The following is a 22,678-nucleotide window of genomic DNA, read 5'->3' as shown; positions in this document are numbered from 1 at the left end:
AACTCCAGTCTCAGGGATGCAAACAGGGTTTAATAATCTGGGTGAGGAAATTCTCAAAGCCTATACAGCAAATTTATGGTGTAGGCCCTCTAAAACCAAACTGAATAAACTTTATTGACTCACCTATGCAAAGCAGCAATTTCATTTTAACATGAATGGACATTGGTACTCAATACTAGTGTTAAGATTTTGATTTAAAAAAGTTGACTCATCTGGTTTCAGTTGTGAATGCTAAGAGATATATAAATTACACTATTTTGACTCTTCACAGCATCAACTTCATAAATTAATTTATGGCATTAACATCAAATGAGATTCAGTTTCATGAATGTAATTTTAGATATACTTTAGAAAATACCAGGCTATCCTAAAGTTCAGAAACCAAAAAAATTAAACTTCATATATATATTACACAGGTCTGTGTATATATATATATATATATATATATTGCAGGTCATGGGAGAAAGGCTTTATTTATGGCAACTAAGATCTTTACAGTCGTATCTTCTTGATAAACCTGATTTTTTTTTTTTTCTTCGTTAAACATGCACTTGAATGTGATGAAGATAATAAAATCAGATTATAGTTAGTTCTAGTAGGTGGCGCAAAACAAGTTGCTATTCCCAATGTGTCTTACTGTAAATATGTGTGATAATATGTGGGCTCAATATATGTTAATGTTTTGATGAGTCCTAATTTTATATTCTCTTTTGGAAAAAATGGATGTCGAAACTATTTAAGAAATAAATATGATCCTTTATTTGATTATGGTAAATTTACCCAATAGTAGTGATGCTAAAAGTACAGTTAAACAAAAATTATTACAATTCCTTCAAAGTTTAAAAAATGACACCGGTGTCTATGTATAAAAATGTACATAATATATAAAAAATAAATTAAATTAAAATAATAACGTTGAAATCTTATAATTTATACAGTTTTGGGTTTATCACAAGTTGTAATTTCTAACAGAATGTTTGTAGATACAATTTTATAGTGGATAAAACAATAGTTGCTGTATAGTTCATATAGGATACTTTGTTTCAAGTTCAGCTATGCAATTGAGATCTTATCTTAGACAACTATATATCAAATGTAGAGGTATGTTGGTGCGATTTTTATCACACTATAATATAAGTATACAAATTAGTACCTTGAAGTGTATCTGTTTGATATCACTTTTGTGAGATAATTGCGGTTAAATAAACTCCGCTATGCCAGTGTTTTGATTAAGTTTTAAGATCAAGCTGGTGGCAGTTCTAAATGAGCTGCTGGCGGTTAAATAAATGCCGCTTTGGTTTCCTCTTATTAGGTGGGCTTATCTGTTTGCTGCGAGAAAATTCACTTTTATATAAGTGTTTGGGTAGTTGTCGTGGCCGCTCAGTTACCTTATCCTTTGTCGGTCAGTGACCGATCGCGCTCTTAAGGGTTTCTTGGTGGGATCTTCGTTGCGGTTAAGTGCTAACCGTTTGCTGATGTTTTTTAAGTATCTCCGGTTTTTCTATTCTGTGGCTTGTCTGTCGGTCAGTGACCGATCACGATGGTATGGTTGTTGGATAACCTCCTGATGTGGAATTTTTGCGTGCCTTTCCGGTCTGTTCCCAGGTTTCTTAGATGTCGGTCAGTGACCGATCTGGGTGCTGAAATGTGGTTGTTGGGATAAGTAGAAAGTTTGTAGGATAAGTAGAAAAAGGATTTCTAGTTATCAATGTGATCTACCCAAACACTTATATAAAAGTGAATTTTCTCGCAGCAAACAGATAAGCCCACCTAATAAGAGGAAACCAAAGCGGCATTTATTTAACCGCCAGCAGCTCATATAGAACTGCCACCAGCTTGATCTTAAAACTTAATCAAAACACTGGCATAGCGGCGTTTATTTAACTGCAATTATCACACAAAAGTGATAACAGATACACTTCAAGGTACTAATTTGTATACTTATATTATAGTGTGATAAAAATCGCACCAACATACCTCTACATTTGATATATAGTTGCCTAAGATAAGATCTCAATTGCATAGCTGAACTTGAAACAAAGTATCCTATATGAACTATACAGCAACTATTGTTTTATCCACTATAAAATTGTATCTACAAACATTCTGTTAGAAATTACAACTTGTGATAAACCCAAAACTGTATAAATTAAAAGATTTCAACGTTATTATTTTAATTTAATTTATTTTTTATATATTATGTACATTTTTATACATAGAGACACCGGTGTCATTTTTTAAACTTTGAAGGAATTGTAATAATTTTTGTTTAACTGTACTTTTAGCATCACTACTATTGGGTAAATTTACCATAATCAAATAAAGGATCATATTTATTTCTTAAATAGTTTCGAAATCCATTTTTCCCAAAAGAGAATATAAAATTAGGACTCATCAAAACATTAACATATATTGAGCCCACATATTATCACACATATTTACAGTAAGACACATTGGGAATAGCAACTTGTTTTGCGCCACCTACTACAACTAACTATAACTCTTTAAACTTTGGGATAAAGTTTACTTCAGGTGTACTAGATTCCCCACCAGCTAGACAGTCTAAACCTACCAAACATTCAATAAAATCAGATTAGCCTGGGTGATCAAAAGTACCTGAGAAAAATTATACAGTTATAACAAACCATTTTGAAGAGAGTGGTCAGTGGTGGGAAATAGGCAACATGTCTCGTTGCAATGAGCTCACATAAAGCCCTGTGTGAAGAAAACGCAGTTGATATACAAAGGTGTTGGACATTATTTTGCCCATGTTAACGGAGGCCATATTACTGTAGCGCCAAAAGATTTAGAGTAAAGATAATTTTTACCCGTTGTATAAACAGATCTGGAATGTAAGATATTTTCAATAGAGTTTAATTCATCAGTTGTAATAAAGATAAGGAACTCAATTTTTTTGTGACTAGAGCACTAATGGGAGAACAGTTCAAACTATTAGCTTACCAAAAAAAAAAAAACATTGGCGGCCGTAGCACAGGGTTTCTGAATTTCAGCACTACATTAAAAAGTTAAATCACATCTTCATTATAACTGATGAATTAAAAGGAGAAGAAAACCCAAAACTATTACATGAAGTGAAAATTTGTTGTTTGCAGATCAATTCATAAACACTCGTTTTAATTTTTTTTCCCCTTCTTATAACAATAAATAGTTCTTAAATATTAAATGGATTTCCAAGCCCTCCGTGATACTCATTCATGTTGTATCAAGGAGGGTGCCTGGCTCGTAACCGTGTACAGGAGCGTGCCCATGCGCAGTACGTTACCAGACGACATGGTCATAGGAACATGCGCATATTGGTGCTTACAGGAAGCCAGTCTACAGCATTTGGAGAAGGGTTATATCCGCAATTAATCTGATCCCCTTTTGAGAACCACATGATCAACACAAACTGAGGTAATCTGTACTTCAGAATATATTGCCCAGTTTCTGTGTTGATTTGTATTACAAATAAGCTGTGTGGAACGTTCCATACAACAAACATGTAACACAAACTGACACAGAAACTGCACAATTGCAGCATAAAACATTATAGTCTAATAAAGTCCATATGACCTCCGTTTGTGTCTAATTTATAACTTTTGCAAGTGAAGGGACTGATTTATTAATATAATATATGAACCCCACCCCGGAAAGATTTTAGTTTTATTGCTATTGCGCTATATTAAAATGAAAAAAAAAAAACAGAAAATGCCAGGAATGCAGCAATGACAATAACTGTGCATGCAAGTGGAAGCGCACCTGCGTAAGCAAATTATGCGAATCTCTCATTAATTCATGCAAAGTGATTGGCTGTATTAAAATTAGGCTGCTCTATGAAGTGCCCTTAATTTTTGGAGGATGGCTTGATTTCATAACATAATATTTACAAGATTTTAAAATAAATGATTAACCATCATTATAAAGTTTTATTACATATTATTCACATGCATAGTGTTAATTTACTTTCAAATACGGTTAAGTCTCTTATTTATAACATTAAATGCTAAAACAATTCAGAGCTGTAGGTACTCATTTATACTCTTAAACAAAAACAAGTCACCTTGCTGGGCAATATCATGATAAAGACGCTCCACTTTAGAGTTGTTCCTAAGCAAGTCCAGGCACTGCCTGTAAGATTCCCAGAGGAACTTCACCCAAGGAGTCAGAAGCAGACGATCAGTACGGTCCTGTGTATCTTCTCCACTCACCGCACTCAAAAGCACACTGGAGAAGGAAAATAAATAAAATCACTGGAATAAGCCAGTTGTACGGTAAGTTTTCATTGATGTGTAATGCTACAAGCAGGAGTTGTGTTTATTAGTACAGTGAACTAGGTTTTTAAAATGCAATTCTCCTGTGCGATAGACACCCAACAGACACTTCTTAAAAAAAAAAATAAAAAAAAAAAATTGTGGTAAATATGATCAATAAAATAGTAGGAACTGTCCTTATAAGAATCTCTGTGCACACACAAACTTCCAGATTTTTTTTATGTCTAAATACTTTTCTTTAATATGCACAATAGAAACTAGTTTAATGGAGGGGAAAAGGGAATACAACTATATCACAAACTTCTAGACCCCTTTTCTAACCAAACAATGTTAAAGGGAAACCGCTTTGAAATTTATCTGATAGAGGCCAGCTGTTTAATATATAGCGTCACTCAACATTTAATTTTCTGATACAGTAGAAATGTGTCCTGTATTGGATAAAGTGGAAATTGCAAACCTGTTGTATTATTCCATCCCATGAGGGAATGAGCTTGGACTCAGCAAGGCCTAGATATGTTAGAAGCAATGAAAAAGCATAGGGAGGGGTGACCTATACATATTTCAAGCATATATGTAACAGGTTTTAAAAGATTTATATAAACCTGATTTTATAATTGTGTGTGGGTTTTATAAATGATTACTGTAAACAAACATCTAGTCTGGAGGTCTGTACCTACTATTTACCTTTCTGGTGTCTGAATATTATCCAGATCTTCAATATCCAAAACCATCTGCTGAGAAGACTCCTTTGCAGATTCTGTCCTTTCCTCGGCTAATTTTAAGTACGCCCGGACAACATCTTCTAATGACTTAATGTTAACCTATATAAAAACAAATGAGCCAAACTTAAATGACCACTAAACACAATTAGCATAATCAATAAATGCATAATAAAGAGACAATGCAAAAGCCCTTGGTTTAAATTTCAAATGAGTAGTATATTTTTTGCCTGGAAAAATGTCAGTTACACTTTTTTTTTTTTTTCAGCCAATCACAAAATGCATATAATATATTCTGTGAATCTTGCACATGCTCAGTAGGAGCTGGTGCTTCAGACACTGGGCACATTTAGATAATGGAAGTGAATTGGAAAGTTGTTTAAAATTGTGTGCTCTGAATCATGAAAGTTGATTTTTGAATCAACTGTCCCTTTAACTCACTGTACAGACAAATCTAATATATTACATTGAGGTTTGACACGAATTTCACAATTTTGATATTAAAGGGACAGTAAAGTCACAATTAAACTTTCATGATTCAGATAGAGCAGGCAATTTTAAATAACTTTCCAATTTACTTTTATCCAATTTGCTTTGTTCTCAGTATCGTTTATTGAACAGTAAGACTAGGTAGGCTTAAAAGAGCTCAGGAGTTTCTTTAGTACTCTAGGGCAGCAGTGTATTGCAACATTATTTGTAGCTTTGTTATACAATGCTGCACAAATCTGCTGCTATAGAGTACTAAAGACACATTCACACTCCTGAGCTCTTATGAGCCTACATAGTTTTACTCTTGATCCACCAATTGAATTAAAGTGAAAGTCAATCCTAGCATTTTTTGAAACAAATAAAGGGGACTTTCATTCATGAAGTATGATATATACTACATATACATGTAGAAAGCTCCTTTGTTTCAACCAATCGCCGTTCATGAGCTGCTAAGGAAGCCCACGGCAGATCGCTGTATTGCTAGAGAGGTGACGTTTTCACCTCTTAGCCAATAGTAGTGCGGTAAATCTGGCTTGGCGTCCTTGGGAGCCAGATTTACTGCACGGCTATTTGCCAAGAGGTGAAAATGTCACCTCTTAGCAAAAACATTTTTTCACTGTGGGCTTTGTAAGCAGCTAAGAACGCGATTGGTTGAAACAAATAAAGGAGCTTTCTACACAAAGTATCTTATACTTAGTGAATGTCCCCTTTATTTGTTTTAATAGTCAATCCTAGTGTTTCAAAAAAATGCTAGGATTGACTTTCACTTTAAATTAATAGAAAATGGATCTCTTACAAGCTGCTCTGTCTCCAGTATAGAGAAAAGTTGTTCCTAAAATATTTAACCGATAGAATTGCAAATGTTAAACTAAATAGATACAGTTTAAAATGCTTGACGGCTGTTGTATGAACTACATATGTACATATTTTTCTAGTGCTCAAACAGTACTTTTTCCTTTATCATCTATTTTGGCACACTTAAAGGCAAAAGGTGCACATCAGCCAAGAAGAAACTGTAGAATATTGGTAATGTTGTAAATCTAGTAAGTGATTGGCCCCACAGTTTTACGTGGATGAGTGTGATTGGCTGATGGTGGTCATATGATACAGAAGGGCAACAAATCAAAGTCATTTTAAAATTTGTTGTTAGAACAAAATCTACTTATTTAAAATTCAGAGTGCTATTGCATTGTCATTTTATTATGCAATTCTACTGCATTTAATTGTCCTTAAGCAAATAATTTTGTTTCTTCAACAAAGAATGCAAAAATATTAGGATATTATAGTTAACTCCTTAAAGGAGCAGTTTAAATACATGTATTATTTGTAGACCTCTCCAAGGATAAATAGGATGGAAATCAAATGGTTTAACCAATACAATATAAAATAGTGATGTTTATTTTCTTTTACTAACTATGACAAGCACAACAGTTTTTACATTTCATACCTGCTGGCAAATGTTCTTGTACTGGTACAAGCCTTCCTTGGCCAGGTGGCTCTTGCGGAGATCCACACAGAGCTCCAGATACTTGAGCATAATCGGCTCGTGGATTTTCTGCCATGTTCGGTGTTTTTTGCTCTTTATAACGTCATATAAAACATCAAGAGCAGGCTGTTTCTTGCCAACCTCAAGGAATTCTGAAAATAAATATAGAATCTAATTAGTGTGCTAGACAAACAAACGCTGCAACAGAGTTCAGATGTTTATTATTCCACCAGGTGACACTACAAATGATAAAGCGAGCACCTGTTGACAAACTGAAGGACAACATGAGTTTAGCAAAGCGGTAAAGCTCAATAGTAAGCAGCCATGACAAGATATCCTGAAATGCCGTTTCCTTGTTGGATTATACTTCATATACCCAGGGTTCAACACAATAATCCGAAACTTCACAGAAATCCAGAATATTGAGGAACCAGCTGTAGAATAGAAGCAAGTTGACAAGAACTTTGGACTAAAAAAAAAAAAATGAAGGGCTAGAAATAGCATAATAGGAGTCATGGAAAACTGTCTGCCAGGATTTGTCACTCATGGTCCGTGTATAAAATCCCTAATGAGCACCTAAAGTTTACACCATTAAACAGCTATTGTTTTAGTGTAAGAATTGTGCTTTGTCCCACGCTGCCTATAGAGACAAAAAACTAAATTTGTAACCTGCAAACCATCTATTTAATTTGCAGCATTTCAATGTTGATTTGGTCTCTCTAGGCAAAAACGATACATAAGAAAGTCAAAATCAGACTCATGATTCAGAAACCGTATGTCATTTTTAACACAAATTAATTTCTATTGTCAAATTGACTAAACTCATTTGTTGAAAAGTAAATACACAGTCATCAGCAATGTACTACATTGAGTTAGTTTGCTGACTGGTGGCTAAACACGTGTCTCTTATTGTCTCACCAGATGTGCTCAGCTAGCTCCCATTAGTTATTATTGCTCTGGAGTGCACAGTGTGTTAATCCATTTGCAGGGGTGACACAAAGAGCCTTGTAATATTGCACTGTTGCTTGCATACAACATATTAGGGAATTCTTCTCACACTTATGTCTCTTTCATAGCTTTAGCAATCTTGATAACAGGTTAAGGCTCTCTTTGTCAAAGTATACAGTATAGAAACATTAAAATCAATAAATAACCCCTTTTTTAATATAGTGATTTTGCCTGACTTTTTATACTTCTTACACCTAAGTAAAAAGTCTGTTTGGCGAGTAATGTTGAATGTCATAGCCCTTAACGGTACCAGTATTGATCTAGCTCACACAAAGCTATTAGGTGTAGTGTTTAGCTTGTCTAACTGCAGAAGGGGTAGATATATTTGCTATCGAACTACCCATTTACAGAACAGAAGAATTAGTGTGGAGCATTAGGCAGCTAGCAGAGAAGCTGTGAGATCGCTGCCCGCTTGCCTTGTACCTAGATACTGGTGGTGCTCAAATAAGCTATTTTGCACTGACACTTTGCACTTTATATAACTGTTAGACTACAACTACTCTACCGCCTTTAGCGCTCCTGTTCAATTTTACTATTTGTTACATCTAGTATATAGTAAAGGATATATACTATTTGGCGACCTCTTGTCTTTTCCAGACAAACCATAGCAATTAACAGTCTATGAACAACTGTCACACTTATATGCACATATTATTTTGCTACAGGGAACAGCATTAAAAAGTGCAGTAGCCTTCTTTGGCAGTTTGTAAAGGGGTGCAAGTTTAATTTGTCACTGCTCCTTAAGGTACCGGTATGTGCCATAGCATGTGACTCATCTGTATACAAATACTAAACAAAATGTGTCACACCCTGATGTTTAAACAATTCATATGGACAATGAAAAAAAAAAAAAAATATATATATATATATTTTTTTTGAGCTTGTGAATATATTTAACAAAATTTGTCAAGCCCTGTTTTATGAGGTCATTAAAGGTACATAAAACCCCCCCAATAAAATCATGATTCAGCTAGAGCATGTGATTTTAAACAACTTTTTAATTATATCGGATTTGTTTTGTTCTATTGTTATCCTTTGTTGAAAAGGATATCTAGGTAGACTCAAGAGGTGCTGATTGGTGGCTGCACATATACCTCATCTTATTGGCTAACCAAGCTCATTCAGCTAGCTCCCAGTAGTACATTGGTGCTTTTTCAACAAAGGATACCAAGAGAATGAAGCAAAATAAAACTAATTTGGAAAGTTGTTTAAAATTGTATTCTCTATCTGAATCATGAAAAAAAAAAACAAACATTAACAAAAAGAGATTAAATTTGGAAGTCATGCATATTTAAAGGGATAGTAAACACAAATTTTATTTTATGATTCAGATAGAACATACAATTTTAAACAACTTTCCAATTTACTTTTATTATCAAATTTGCTTCATTTTTTTTATTCATTGCTGAAGGAACAGCATTGTGCTACTGGCAGCTAGCTTAACATCTAGTCAGCCAATCACAAGAGACAAATGTGTGCAGGCACCAATTAGCAGCAGTTCCCACTGGTGTACGATATGTGCGTATTCTTTTTTCAAAATGGGATACTAATAGAGCAATGCACATTTGAAAATAGAAGTGAATTTAAAAGCGTCTTAAAATTACATGCTTATTATGAATCAGGCAAGTTTAATTTTGAATTTCCGATCCCTTTAAGAACCAGAAAAGTATTTTGAATAACAATTAGTGTTTGTTTGAATGAGAGTACAACACAGAATTGGGAAATTGACACCACATCTCACGTTTTGTAAAGATCTGTGATTCCGATAGAGAAGTGTGATATTCAACTGATCTGAAAAAAGGTAACATTTCATCAGTAGCAGTATATTTATATAAAATATGTCATCTAAAAGCATAATGTATTTTTTTAGTCAAGCATAATGACCACTAAGGGCTCCATGTACTAAGAGGCGGGCGGACAGCTTCTTAACTCGCAAAGCTGTCCGCCCGCCTCCACTACACACGGACAGCGGATCTATTGATCCGCTTGCCCGTATGCATCATTACACACTCAGCGGAGTGTGTAATGCCCGCCCCTTCAGTTGCGCGACCAGTCACGCGACTGAAGGGGCTGTCGATCACCGAGAGCGAGCGTGCTCTAGGTGATTTTGCTTCGCCACCTAAGAGGTGGCGTAGGGTGTAGGAAGCAGCGGTCTAATGACCGTTGCTTCTTACATTGCGGGAAGCAGGCTTGCATATGCGAACCTGCCCCGCAAAGGCTCCGGAGCAGCTTTCGCTGCTTCGTACATGGAGCCCTCAGGGTTCGATTTATCAAGCTAGGGCTGACAGGAGTGTACATATGTGCCTCTGTCCGCCCCAGCTTGCCTCTAGCGGGCAGCAGTCCCCTGCCAGAATTCAGCAAAATAGCGCTCTTATGCAACACAGACAGCCCCCTGCCCAGCCAATCACGCACAGGCAGGAGCTGTCCAATCTCCCCAGTTGGACAAGACCGGGGAAATTGAAATTATCCACCTAAGAGGTAGAGAAGAGCCTAGGAAGCAGCGTTCTGTTGAGCGCAGCTTGATAAATTCTGACTGCAGGTTCTCTTGTGAGAACCTGCAGTCGAAGCTGGGCAAACGGCTTGATAAAGAAGAGTTTTATTATCAAACTTTGTTTTTTGATAAAGACAAACATCCAACAGAATGACAACTCACAAGATGCAGAAATTGCAGACTACTATCGGGAAGGATCATCTTGATACCCCAAAAAAACACTTGTTGATACAAGAAACAATTACATTCAACACTACATCTCAGTCACTTCATAATTATGGATTTAGTTAACCTGTTTACATTATAACCAGAACTTTTTTAAAAATTTGTTAGAATGAATTAAAAATAAAACTAGACATACAGCTCTGCTCTCACTAAGAAAACATTAAAGTGAAGGTAAACTGATGAATGAAAAAACAAATGGAGTGCTCCCACAATTACTGGAAAGAGATATCCATTTGCTTCCAATTGACCTTGATGTCTAAATTATAGAAAGAAGTAACCTGTCAGAAGTGTGCTTAGAGCATATTACAACATTAGCATCAATGAAAAGGACCCTATTGAGAAAATAGGGAAAGGATGCTCTTTATACACATAGAATATACCGGTATATGTTTCCACTTAAAATTTAACTTTTTCTAGTTATGGTTAAAAAGGAAGCAGAGAGATTATATCTAGCATGCCAGAAAAACTAATTAAAAACACAACTCTCATTGTGACTTGTGTAAACTGCTTCAAAGTTGCTAATTTATAGTTTTCTATCACATATGAGGGCATAGTGGAAGGGGAAAACCTAACCAACAATGTTTGGTAAATAAAAGAGCCTCTATTTAGGAACTGTGTCCTGTATTGCCCTATATTAGAATAGATAAGCCACTTTTTTACACTAAGTATACTATGTTATATATATATATATATATTATATATATATATATACACACACATATATGTTTGACAGAGATCCGTAATATGTTCTTATGTAATGCACTGAAGCCTTTATCTGGCAGGGAGGGTGTTTGGAGAGGAAATGAGTGTTAAGAATCTGCAGTTTGTGTATGATGAAACTGATAAATTAAAAAGCTTATTTTAGTACACTAAGCTATACAGAAACGTACAATATTCACCACAGCACTAATATTTGCTGTAAGGCACAAATATACTATTAAAGTCCTACCAAACTCACAGCCTTCGCTCAGATAGGAGCTAAATGTACTAGACAAAATGCTGCTGCTAACAATATTGATACACAAATATATAAATGTTAGACATTAGCAATCCTTTCAAAGCCGTGATCAGAAAATAAGAAGGCTGCTGTGTGAGGGACAGTCTTGTCAAAATTAAGCTTTAATGATTCCGATAGGGCATGCCATTTTAACCCTTAACGACCGTGATGTAAGCTGTACGTCTATGGTCATTAAGGGATAGCTTGTTTATAACAGTGCTGGTCTTGCCGCAAGACCGCACTATTAGACCCTCCCTCCAGCTGGCTTCCTAAAATAGTGCAGTGTTGCTGCTGCCAGGGTTAAACAACTTTAAAATTTACTTTTATCTTCAAAGCTAAACCTAGGTAGGCTCATTTTCTAATTTCTAAGCCCTTGAAGGCCGCCTCTTATCTCAGTGTATTTTGAGTTCTCAGCTAGAAAGCACTAGTTCATGTGTCATATAGATAACATTGTGCTCACTCCTGTGGGGTTAATTATGAGACAGCACTGACTGGCTAAAATGCAAATCTTTAAATATCACTGGAATAAGGGGTCTGCAGAGATTTTGATACAGGTAATCAAAGAGGTAAAAAGTATATTAATATAACCGTGTTGGTTAAGCAAAACTGGGGAATAGGTAATAAAGGGATTATCTATCTTTTAAACAAAAAAAAAATCTGAAGTACACTGTCCCTTTAACGCAGTATAGGTTATAGAATCTAACAGATGGGAGTACAATACTTTGAGCAGCAAACGGGTTATTTATATTTATTCATATTTTCCTACTGTCACCAAAATAACCATGTAATAAGCAACGTTTCCAAAGCAAGATGCTGACAAAGCAAATAAGAGCCTTAAAATAACGATTTGCTCTATACGTGGCACAAGCTCTTGTCTGGGCACTATATTCCGGGCAATCAGATGCACTATGCAGTGTTTAAAAGTCCAAAAGCACCCACGCACGGGTAGTGTGACAGGAGCCTGACCGGTGACAAGTCCCGCCAGCTTTGTGTGTCACCTCCCGGCCCCGCTATAGGCCTCCACCTATAGAGATATTGAGAAGGCGCCTGCACAGCTCAAGTCCAGTCTAACTCACCATTAGCCCGCTTCAGGGCGTTCTCGGGACGCTGGAAGTAAGCTGGCATGATGGCGGCAGCTGTGAGCGACTAAAGTCACAGTTATGGCGGAGGCCCGGTTAGTTCAGCTTCAGCATGGCCGCCACGCCAGAGAGAAAGAGACACAAGTGAGAGAGAAGCGCGGTCTAGACGCAACTTCCGGGATACTATAGTCATGCGCCTATGGCTTCTTTCGCTAAAGGTCACTATAGCGCCACCTGTGGTCATATACCATACTACTAATACTTTGAGGTGCAGGATGAAGAGAAAAAAGATAACCTAGAAGGTGCAGGAGAGTGCTTCTGAATAGGAATATTATATACCCTAACCTTCTATAATGAAAAAAATGGTACTAATATTATGAGCAATAAAAGTAGCTTTATGGTAATTTATGCCTCATGTATATAGCTTGCACTATCCTATGTTTCATGAGAAAAAGAAAATTTATGCTTACCTGATAAATTTGTTTCTTTTTAGACACAATGAGTCCACGGATTTAATCTTTACTTGTGGGATTACCCTCCTGGTCAGCAGGAGGAGGCAAAGAGCACCACAGCAGAGCTGTATATATAGCTCCTCCCTTCCCTCCCACACCAGTCATTCTCTTTGCCTACTAGTAATAGGAGAATGGCAAAGTGAGGTATTAGAAAAGATTCATCAATCAAGAGTTTATTATTTATGTTTTCTGCTTACTTCACAATTGGGTCAATCTTTCCTTTGGTAGTCCACTTTACACAAGTGAGTTCAACACTTTTTCTGATAACTTTAGATGTCATATGAAAAAGAAAAGAGCTAAGCCGATCCAGTAGTATGCATAAAACGTAGCATTTATTTCACCCAATAGGGTATATTAAAAGTACATAACACTCCGCCGTAAAAATCTCACACAACAGTGCAAAGTTCAGAAATCAGCTGTGCAAAGCATATGCGTTTCAGCAAGAAGCCATAGTCATAGCTTATGACTACGGCTTCTTGCTGAAACGCGTATGCTTTGCACAGCTGATTTCTGAACTTTTTACTGTTGTGTGAGATTTTTACGGCGGAGTGTTATGTACTTTTAATATACCCTATTGGGTGAAATAAATGCTACGTTTTATGCATACTACTGGATCGGCTCAGCTCTTTTCTTTTTCATATTGCTAATGTGTCCAGCATTTGAGCCTATCCACCCCTGGAAGGAGTAGAGCCTTATGGTTGCCGGAGAGGACCTATCCTGATTGGATCTTGTGTCAAGACTCCTCAAGCGGACCCTTCGATTGGTGGAACACAGCAAAAACCTTGACAAGCAACGTCTTGGCGCTACATAGAAAGGTTTGAAAGTATCAGTGTTTACCTGCAAAAATTAGCATCTTATCAACCAAGAAGTTTCCAAGGGAGGGAGCCGCTTTGAAAGGAGAACCGCTGGTGAGAGGACCCGGTATGATCCGTTTGGTCCCCAGCAATCACAAGGATTTCTGAGCTTTCAAGTTTGATCCTCTGCACATTGATTATCTGCCTTTTCCTTGCCGGCAGCAAGGAGCCCCAATGCCCACGTCTTGGTGGTTCTCATAGGGCAGGGGTGTCCAAACTTTGCTCTCCAGAGGTTTTGGAACTACATTTCCGATGATGCTCAGCCAGCATTTTATCTAGCTGAGCATCATGGGAAATGTAGTTCCAAAACCTCTGGAGAGCAAAGTTTGGACACCCCTGTCATAGGGGATCTTAGGACAGCTGCAGGGTAAGCCAAGCATGAACAGCCTGTGATATTGGCAATCTTTATATGTCATTATTGTTACAATTATAATTTGCACGATCACGAACTTCGGCCATAGGCTCCTTCTTCATTCATTTATAACACTGAAGTTACTATCTATGGACCTTAATTTATTATAAGACAACTATTTTTGGCCACATAAATCTCTGTTTCCATTATCCTCTGTTTTGTTTGCTGTGAACTTTAGATGTTAAACAGCTATACAGAAGACACTATCCACCATGGATCTGTTTCCCATGATGCTGAATTTTGCTTCTTATTCACCCAGCATCTTATTCACGTTGGCTTCTTGTTCATCCAGCTTCTTTTTCCTAAAAGAGATTATTTACTAAACAACAATCTGCAACGTTTATATGATATTAAAACCTTCACGCCCGACACAAGTGGTTAACATCTGAACTTTGTAAACACTTGATGCAAAAAAAGAAATCTCGAGATTGCCGATGTGATCACGTGATTTCAAAGCAGGGATCAGATCATGGGGGATTGCTTACGTTGCTAGGCACACCCCCAGTCCGATCTTGCGTTTATCAAAAGGGAGAGGTTGCAGGACTTCTTATAAGGTAGGATGTTCCATGCCATCCTTCGGCGTTAAAGCCTAGCGCTGTTAAAATGGCATCTAACATCCTAACGGCGTAAAGGGTTTAATCATGAAATTTGCCAACAACCCTGGCCTCCTAACTTCCATGTATTTCAATGGCACATTCTGAATAAGGAACCAAGCTTTTCCTCTATAAAAAAAAAAAAAACATCTTATCTCAATCAGATTTGGTTTGTTTTCTAATAATTGGACATACCTCTATAGCAAAGGTTCAATTTGGCCTGATACAAATGATATTGATAAAAAAATATAGAACCAAACCTTGCGTCCTAACATTCATGCATTTCAATTTGAAATTCTGAATAAGGAACCAAGCATTTGCTCTATGAAAACTATCTAGTTTTACCAAAATGTGGCTTGCTTTATACTAATTGGCCATCCCTCTAAAGAAAAAAAGTTCAATCTACCCTGAGCCAAACTATATTGATCATAAAATATGGCACGAAATATGTCAACCTAATATATATGCATTTCAATGGGAAATTCTGAATAAGGAACCAAATTTTTCCTCAGTGATGTAGACTTGAGTCGATTGACTTGGACTCGACTCGCAAAAAATGGAGCACTGACTTGACTCGAGTCTGGACTTTTTTCAGAATTTCCATTTAAAATGCATGGAAGTTAGGGTGCCAAGTTTGGTGCCATATTTTATGATACATATAATTTGACTATGGATAGATTTAACTTTTTTCTATAGAGGGATGCCCAGTTAGTAGAAAACAAACTAAATTTTGGTTAGCCAAAATGGTTTTAATAAAGGAAAAGCTTAGTTCCTTATTCAGAATTTACAATTCAAATGCATGGATGTTAGGTTGCCAGGGTTGATGCCATATTTTATGATCAATAATATTTGGTTCAGACTAGATTTAACTGTTTCCTATAGAGGGATGCACAATTAGTAAAAAAAACTAACCAAATTTGGATGAGCCGATATGGTATTCATAGAGGAAGTCCTTGGTTCCTTATTCAGAATTTCCCTTTGAAATGTATGTTTGCTAGGGTGCCAAAATAATATGGCTCAGGCTAGATTTAACTTTTTCCTATAGAGGGATTCCCAATTAGTATAAAACATGCCAAAACTGTGTGTGCCAATATGGTTTTCATAGAGGTAAAGTTTGGTTCTGTATTCATAATTTTCATTTGAAATGCATAGATTTTAGGGTGCCAGATTTGGTGCTATATTTTATGATCAATATAATTTGGCTCAGGCTCTACTGAAACTTTTTAATATAGAAGGATGCCCAATTAGTAGAAAACAAACCAAATCTGATGGAGCCAAGATGGTTTTCATAGAGAAAAAATCTTGGTTCCTTATTCAGAATTTACAATTGAAATGCATGGAAGTTAGGGTGCAAGGTTTGGTGTCAAATGTCATGATTAATGTTATATAAACTGTGCAGACTGTTGTTTAGTAAATAATCACTTTAATGAAAAAATAAGCTGGATGAACAAGAAGCTTACTTGAATAAGATGCTGGGTATGTAGGAAGCAAACTTCAGCCTTCGAATAAGCTGGGCAAAAAAGGAGCTAACTTAAGCCTTCCAAATAAGAAGCTAGCCAAATAAGGATACATCTGTTTCACCTTCCTATAAGTCATAGTTTCTCATCCTGTGGTACGTGTACCCGAGAAAATGCTTGTGTCATTAGCAGATGATACACCAGGGATTAACCTTCATTTTTCCTGATGTTGTAATGATAAACATAACATATATGGGACATTTGGTCTAGAACCAGATGGTGTAAAATGTGACTCTTTACACCAGTTACCCACCAATAGACTTCTGGATTCTGCATTTTTGTTCAATACCAAACGCAGAAGTAGGCATACTTTCGTTATGTTCGGATTTTTTCGGAGCCAAATTTCTTCTTGAGAAAGTTAAGCACACTAAACTCTGGATTTGCACAGTTTAGTGTGCTTGACTTTTCACAAAAATAAATTTGGCTCTGAAAAGATCCGAACATAACCAAAGTCCGCCTATTTCTGCATTTGGCATTGAAAGAAAATGACGAATGCACAAGTCTAATTTTTAATCCATTAATAATCAGTTCACAACATAGCAGCAAGTTATTATATTTAGGAATTAGCTTTCTCTAACTTTACTGGCGATATTTGGTATTTTGCAGATATGGAACCCGAGTTTCTAACAAACCAATCACCATCATGTAGTTGTCAAATCGTATGTCATTTATTTAATGGACTTCTACTTGAGGGCTAAATACTTCCTGTGGCTCCTCTGAACAAAAAGTAATGGTTAGCCCCATGCTAATTATGAAGAATGTAAATCCCTCATTATAAAGGAAACAATATTCCTTTCTACAGAGGGGTCAGTGTGACAATTTCATTTATGTAACCTATTAATCAACATTTAGGGGATTTAAAGGGATACTAAACCCAAATTTTCTTATTTCACGATTCAGATAGAGCATGCAATTTTAAGCAACTTTTTAATTTACTCCTATTATCAATTTTTCTTCATTCTCTTGCTATCTTTTTAAAAAAAAAGAAGGCATCTAAGCTAAGGAGCCAGACAATTTTTGGTTCAAGACCCTGGACAGCACTTGTGAACCAAAAATGGGTCGGCTTCTAAACTTACATTCTTGCTTTTCAAATAAAGATAGCAAGAGAATGAAGAAAAATTGATAATAGGAGTAAATTAGAAAGTTGCTTAAAATTGCATGCTCTATCTAAATCATGAAATATAGAGTTTGGGTTCAGTGTCCCTTTAATAAAGCTGAGGCCGAAAGCTTTTTGCACAAAAATGACCAACATCGGGAGTAATTTGCTGAAGAACTTCTTTATGGAAACAGTGTTTGATTCACGGAAAAAGGTGTTAAGGACAAAGGCTGTAAGGGAATTCAATAACATATGTGATATACATAAGTAGGCTTACCAGATGACCCAGTTTGACTTCAATTGTCCCTGTTTGGAGGCGCTGTCCCAGTGTCCCACCCGATTGTTCATTCTGTCCCAGCACCCCCACAGGTAATTTAACCGCTTCAATATAATTAGCATATACAAAATTTCACAGTTTACATCTACAGACTTGAAATTCAATCAAGCCAACAATTCACAGCATATTTATAAAAACACTGACAGGTCATAATCCGTATTCATACCTGATGGCATAAGTGTATTTAAATGAAAAATCCCAAAAGATTCCTTTTGTTTCAGAAATAGTTCCCTATCTCCCCCACGTCTGAATGGTAATACCTGTTCTATTACCTGGAATCTGAGTTGGCTAACATTATGGCCTGCCTGCATAAAATGTAATGCTACAGGTGATTTAACATACTTTCTCCTTATATTCGATTTGTGTTCTGTTATATGTTCACATACTGTACGTGTCGTCTCTCCGATATGTATTAAACCATGGACATTTTAATAAATTAATAGCATATTCAGTGTTGCAAGTTAGGAGACCAGAAATCTTATATTTTCTCCCTGTTTCAGGATGTACAAAGGTTGAACCTTTTATCATACTATTGCAATGGGAACATCCCAAACATGAAAAACAACCATGATTCTTTTTGGAAATATATCTCTGTTTAACTGTACCACTAGAGCCTATACCAGCCCTCACAAGGGTATCCTTGATATTAGTATCTCTCTTATACGCAGCCATTAGTAATTCCTGAAATTCCTCAACATGTGGATTACAATTTTTGAGCATATACCAATGTCTGCGTATAATTTTTTTGTACCTGTGTACTTAAATCATTATATCTTGATACTAAAACCATATTTTGTTCTTTTTTCTTCATCACTTTTTTATTGCTATCAGTTTCCAGTAATTGTTCTCTAGGCATATCAAGTACATTTTTTATTTCTTTTTCAATTAACCCTTTGCTATATCCTTTCTCAATAAACAAATTACCGATTTCTTTGAGTCTCTCTTCAACTTTTCTATCGTCTGACACAATGCGCCATACCCGCATGAGCTGACTCTTGGGTAAATAATTTTTTAAGGATAGGCACTAGAGGCCAGTAATAGATTGTTCCTATCAGTTCATTTCTTGTATAAATCCACCCTCAACCTGCCATCTTCCTTGATAACCAAGGTATCCAGAAATACCAATTTTTCTTCACTGAACTCCAGATTTAGTTTGATTTTAAATGTAGCACTATTCAGGGTATCTACAAAATGTGATAGGCTCTCAATGTCGCCCACCCATACGCCAAACATATCATCAATGTAGCGCCACCAAGTGGCGCCATATCTTTGAAGCACTACATTCTCGTATACCACTTTATCTTCAAATATATTCATGAATAAATTGGCGTATGTGGGGGCGACATTGGAGCCCATTGCCGTACCTTGTAGTTGCATGTAAAATTGATATTGGAACAAAAAATAGTTGCATCTAAGTATTATCTCAAACAATGCAATAATGAACTCTCGCTCATTATCATTAAAGGGACACTAAACCCACATTTTTTATTTCATGATTCAGATACAGCATGCAATTTTAAGCAACTTTCTAATTTACTCCTATTATCAATTTTTCTTTGTTCTCTTGCTATATTTATTTAAAAAGCAGGAATGTGATGCATAGTAGCCGGCCCATTTTTGGTTGAGAACCTGGGTTATGCTTGCTTATTGGTGGGTAAATGTAAGCCTCCGATAAGCAAGCGCTATCCACAGTGCTGAACCTAAAATGGGCTGGCTGCTAAGATTTACATTCCTGCTTTTTAAATAAAGATAGCAAGAGAACGAAGAAAAATTGATAATAGGAGTAAATTAGAAAGTTGCTTAAAATTTCATGCTCTTTCTAAATCATGAAATAAAAACATTGGGTCCAGTATCCCTTTAAACATCTTAAAGCTAGCCAATATCTTATCAACAGCACTCACTCCACAACTATGACTAATTGAGGTGTAAAGGCTGGAAACATCCAGACTGAATAATATACACTTATTTTCTGAGACTGAAATCTCTTCTAATTTATTTAGAAAATCCCCAGTGTCCTTAAAGGGACATGAGACCCATATTTTTTCTTTCATGATTTAGAAAGAGAATGCAATTTTAAACATCTCTCTAATTTTCTTCTATTATCTAATTTGTTTTATTATCTTGATATTCTTTGCTGAAAAGCATATCTAGATATGCTCAGTAGCTGCTGATTGGTTGCTGCACATAGAAGCCTCGTGTGATTGGCTCACCATGTGCATTGCTTTTTCTTCAACTAAGGATATCTAACAAATGAAGCAAAATAAATAATAGAAGTAAATTGTAATGTTGTTTAAATTTTTATTCTCTATCTGAATCATGAAAGAAAGATTTTGGGTTTAGTGGCCCTTTAATATATGACTGAGATTGTGCTACAAATTGTCCTAATACACGATCTAGACAGATAGATATATTCGAAAACACTGATCCAATACTTGCCACAATTGGACGACCCGGAGGTGCATTTAAATTTTGTGTGCCTTTTCTTCTACTCTAATAATGCCACATTTCAACCCTTGCTCAACACATGATTTAATTTCTTTCTTTATATCAAAAATCGGATTATAGTTAACTGTTTTGTATACATCTTTATCCAACAATTGACAATTTATCTCATTAATATACAGATTTTTTTTTCCAACAACAGCCATGGCTCTACCCTTATCGGCAGTTTTAACCACTATATTTTTATTTTATTCCAACAACCCCTATCTTTCTAATTTCGAAAAAATTACTTACAGCATATTTCCTGGCCAAATTCTTATTTTACAACTTTTTTTCTTATTTTCTTTATATCAAAATATACCAATGACATAAATTTATCTATACTTTTATCACAATGGTGTGGTATAAATTACTGTTTTTTCATTGCAAGGTTTTTAATTTACGTACACCCTTATTATTTATACCTTTACCAATGGAAACTTCAGATATGTCTGGTACTTTAGAGATAAAGGGATTAGTATTCATAAAGAAAAAAGATTTTAACTTAATGTTCCTGAAAAAACTATAAAGTTCCTGATCAAGTTCAAAGAAGTCCTACTTTTGTTGAGGACAAAATGATAAACCTTTTGTCAGGATTTGTGTCTCATTGTCACTCAATTTATGATCAGATATATTGATAACTACATCTTTGCCAGCAGTTTTAGTATTAGATGTATCACATACCGGTATTACTTCTTTTTGGTGTTGTGAGAAGCTGCTGTCTTTGGGCGCACACTGCGCTGTGACCTCTTGTTTTCTTCATCGATGTGTCCTTCCTCCACGGCGGTGTCGCCTGTTACCGTTCCGTGAGCCGAGTCCCCCGTCGAGTTATCGCTGGATGAGCCTAAAGGGACGCCATCCTTTGGTCTGCGTGCATGACACCATCTTGACCCGGAAGTACAACCTGATCGGCCTTGTGCATCGGACTTCCAGCGGTATATATGACCTGCTGAATAATCATCCTCATCCCGGATGAATTTGGCCCTTTTTCGCTCCTACAGTGTCCACCTCAACTCAGCAATCTGGTTATTTGTTGTTGCTAGGAATTTATCCATCTCCTCCATAGTAAGTGCAGATTTAAACTGGGTCTCATAGTGCAGTATTTCAGCGCGTTGAACTGCAAGTTCTTTTTGCAAATATTCCACTGTCAGCACAATTAAGTCAAAGGAGCATTTGTTTAGGATTAGTTCAAATGTATGGCAGTATACCATACTATGTTATCTACCATGAGCGTTGGTCGTGCGCACATCCTTAGCCCCCTTGGAATTCTTTTAACCCGAAAATATTCGGCCAATGTGGTAGAATGGAGTTCATAGGCAACCTGTTTCTTAGATAGTTTTTCATAGCCACTACTTGATTTATCAACAGGTAATACCTTTAAAAAATTTCTTGAGCCCAAGGCTAATGTAATGATCCTGAACGATTCCAAGTCTGTATATGAAAACGTTTTTATGTTTGATTCACTTTCTTCAATTTCCATTATATCTGTAGCTGTGCAAATAACCGGTATAGTACAAATATGTAAAGTTCAACAAGAGGTTCAGCACAAGCTAATGTATGGTGCCAAGCTGTCACTGCACTGGGTACTATATTTCAAGTCTGTAGATGTAAACTGTGAAATGTTGTATATGCTAATTATATTGAAGGGGTTAAATTACCTGTGGGGTGTGTCCCTATTGGGTATATAAGGAGGAAATGAGAATTTGTGAGTATGGCATGAGTAAGGGTGTGTAACCCGAAACGTCGCTGCTGTTTCTAATTCATGGTTTGCTGACCAATAAAGCAAGTCAAAGAAGATGAATTTGAGTGTTGCTGCCTTTTGTTGCTGTTTATGTGGTATCTGGGTTTGGTATAGTACCCAGTGACAGCTTGGCACCATACATTAGCTTGTGCTGAACCTCTTGTTGAACTTTACATATTTACATAACGTATATATATATATATATATATATATATATATATATATATATATATATATATATATATATATATATATATATATATATATGCAAAATAGAAATGGCTGCAGCACTCCAAGTTGTTTTTTTTTATAACATTTTTATTACAAGCAGTGAAATACAGGCGACGTTTCGGGCTTCTGCCCTTTCTCA

At 36.1% G+C, this 22,678-nt stretch overlaps 1 protein-coding gene across 1 annotated transcript in view; it reads right to left on the bottom strand.

Annotated features, from left to right (window-relative positions):
• EIF3A (eukaryotic translation initiation factor 3 subunit A) overlaps positions 1-12,920 on the bottom strand; it is a 204,805-nt gene extending 191,885 nt beyond the window's left edge. The window contains exons 1-4 of the mRNA XM_053692671.1: positions 12,763-12,920; positions 6,927-7,117; positions 4,956-5,092; positions 4,061-4,224 (exon numbers count right to left, since the gene is read on the bottom strand). Coding sequence (XP_053548646.1) covers positions 4,061-4,224; positions 4,956-5,092; positions 6,927-7,117; positions 12,763-12,811 — 541 coding nt within the window. The 5' untranslated portion in view covers positions 12,812-12,920. The remainder of the gene's footprint in view (positions 1-4,060; positions 4,225-4,955; positions 5,093-6,926; positions 7,118-12,762) is intronic.
• Positions 12,921-22,678: the final 9,758 nt, after the last annotated feature.

This window comes from Bombina bombina, chromosome 9 (genome assembly GCF_027579735.1).
Source record: "Bombina bombina isolate aBomBom1 chromosome 9, aBomBom1.pri, whole genome shotgun sequence".
NCBI lineage: Eukaryota > Metazoa > Chordata > Amphibia > Anura > Bombinatoridae > Bombina > Bombina bombina.
Note: the sequence above shows the minus strand (reverse complement) of the source record. Positions and strands in the feature narration are given on the sequence as shown.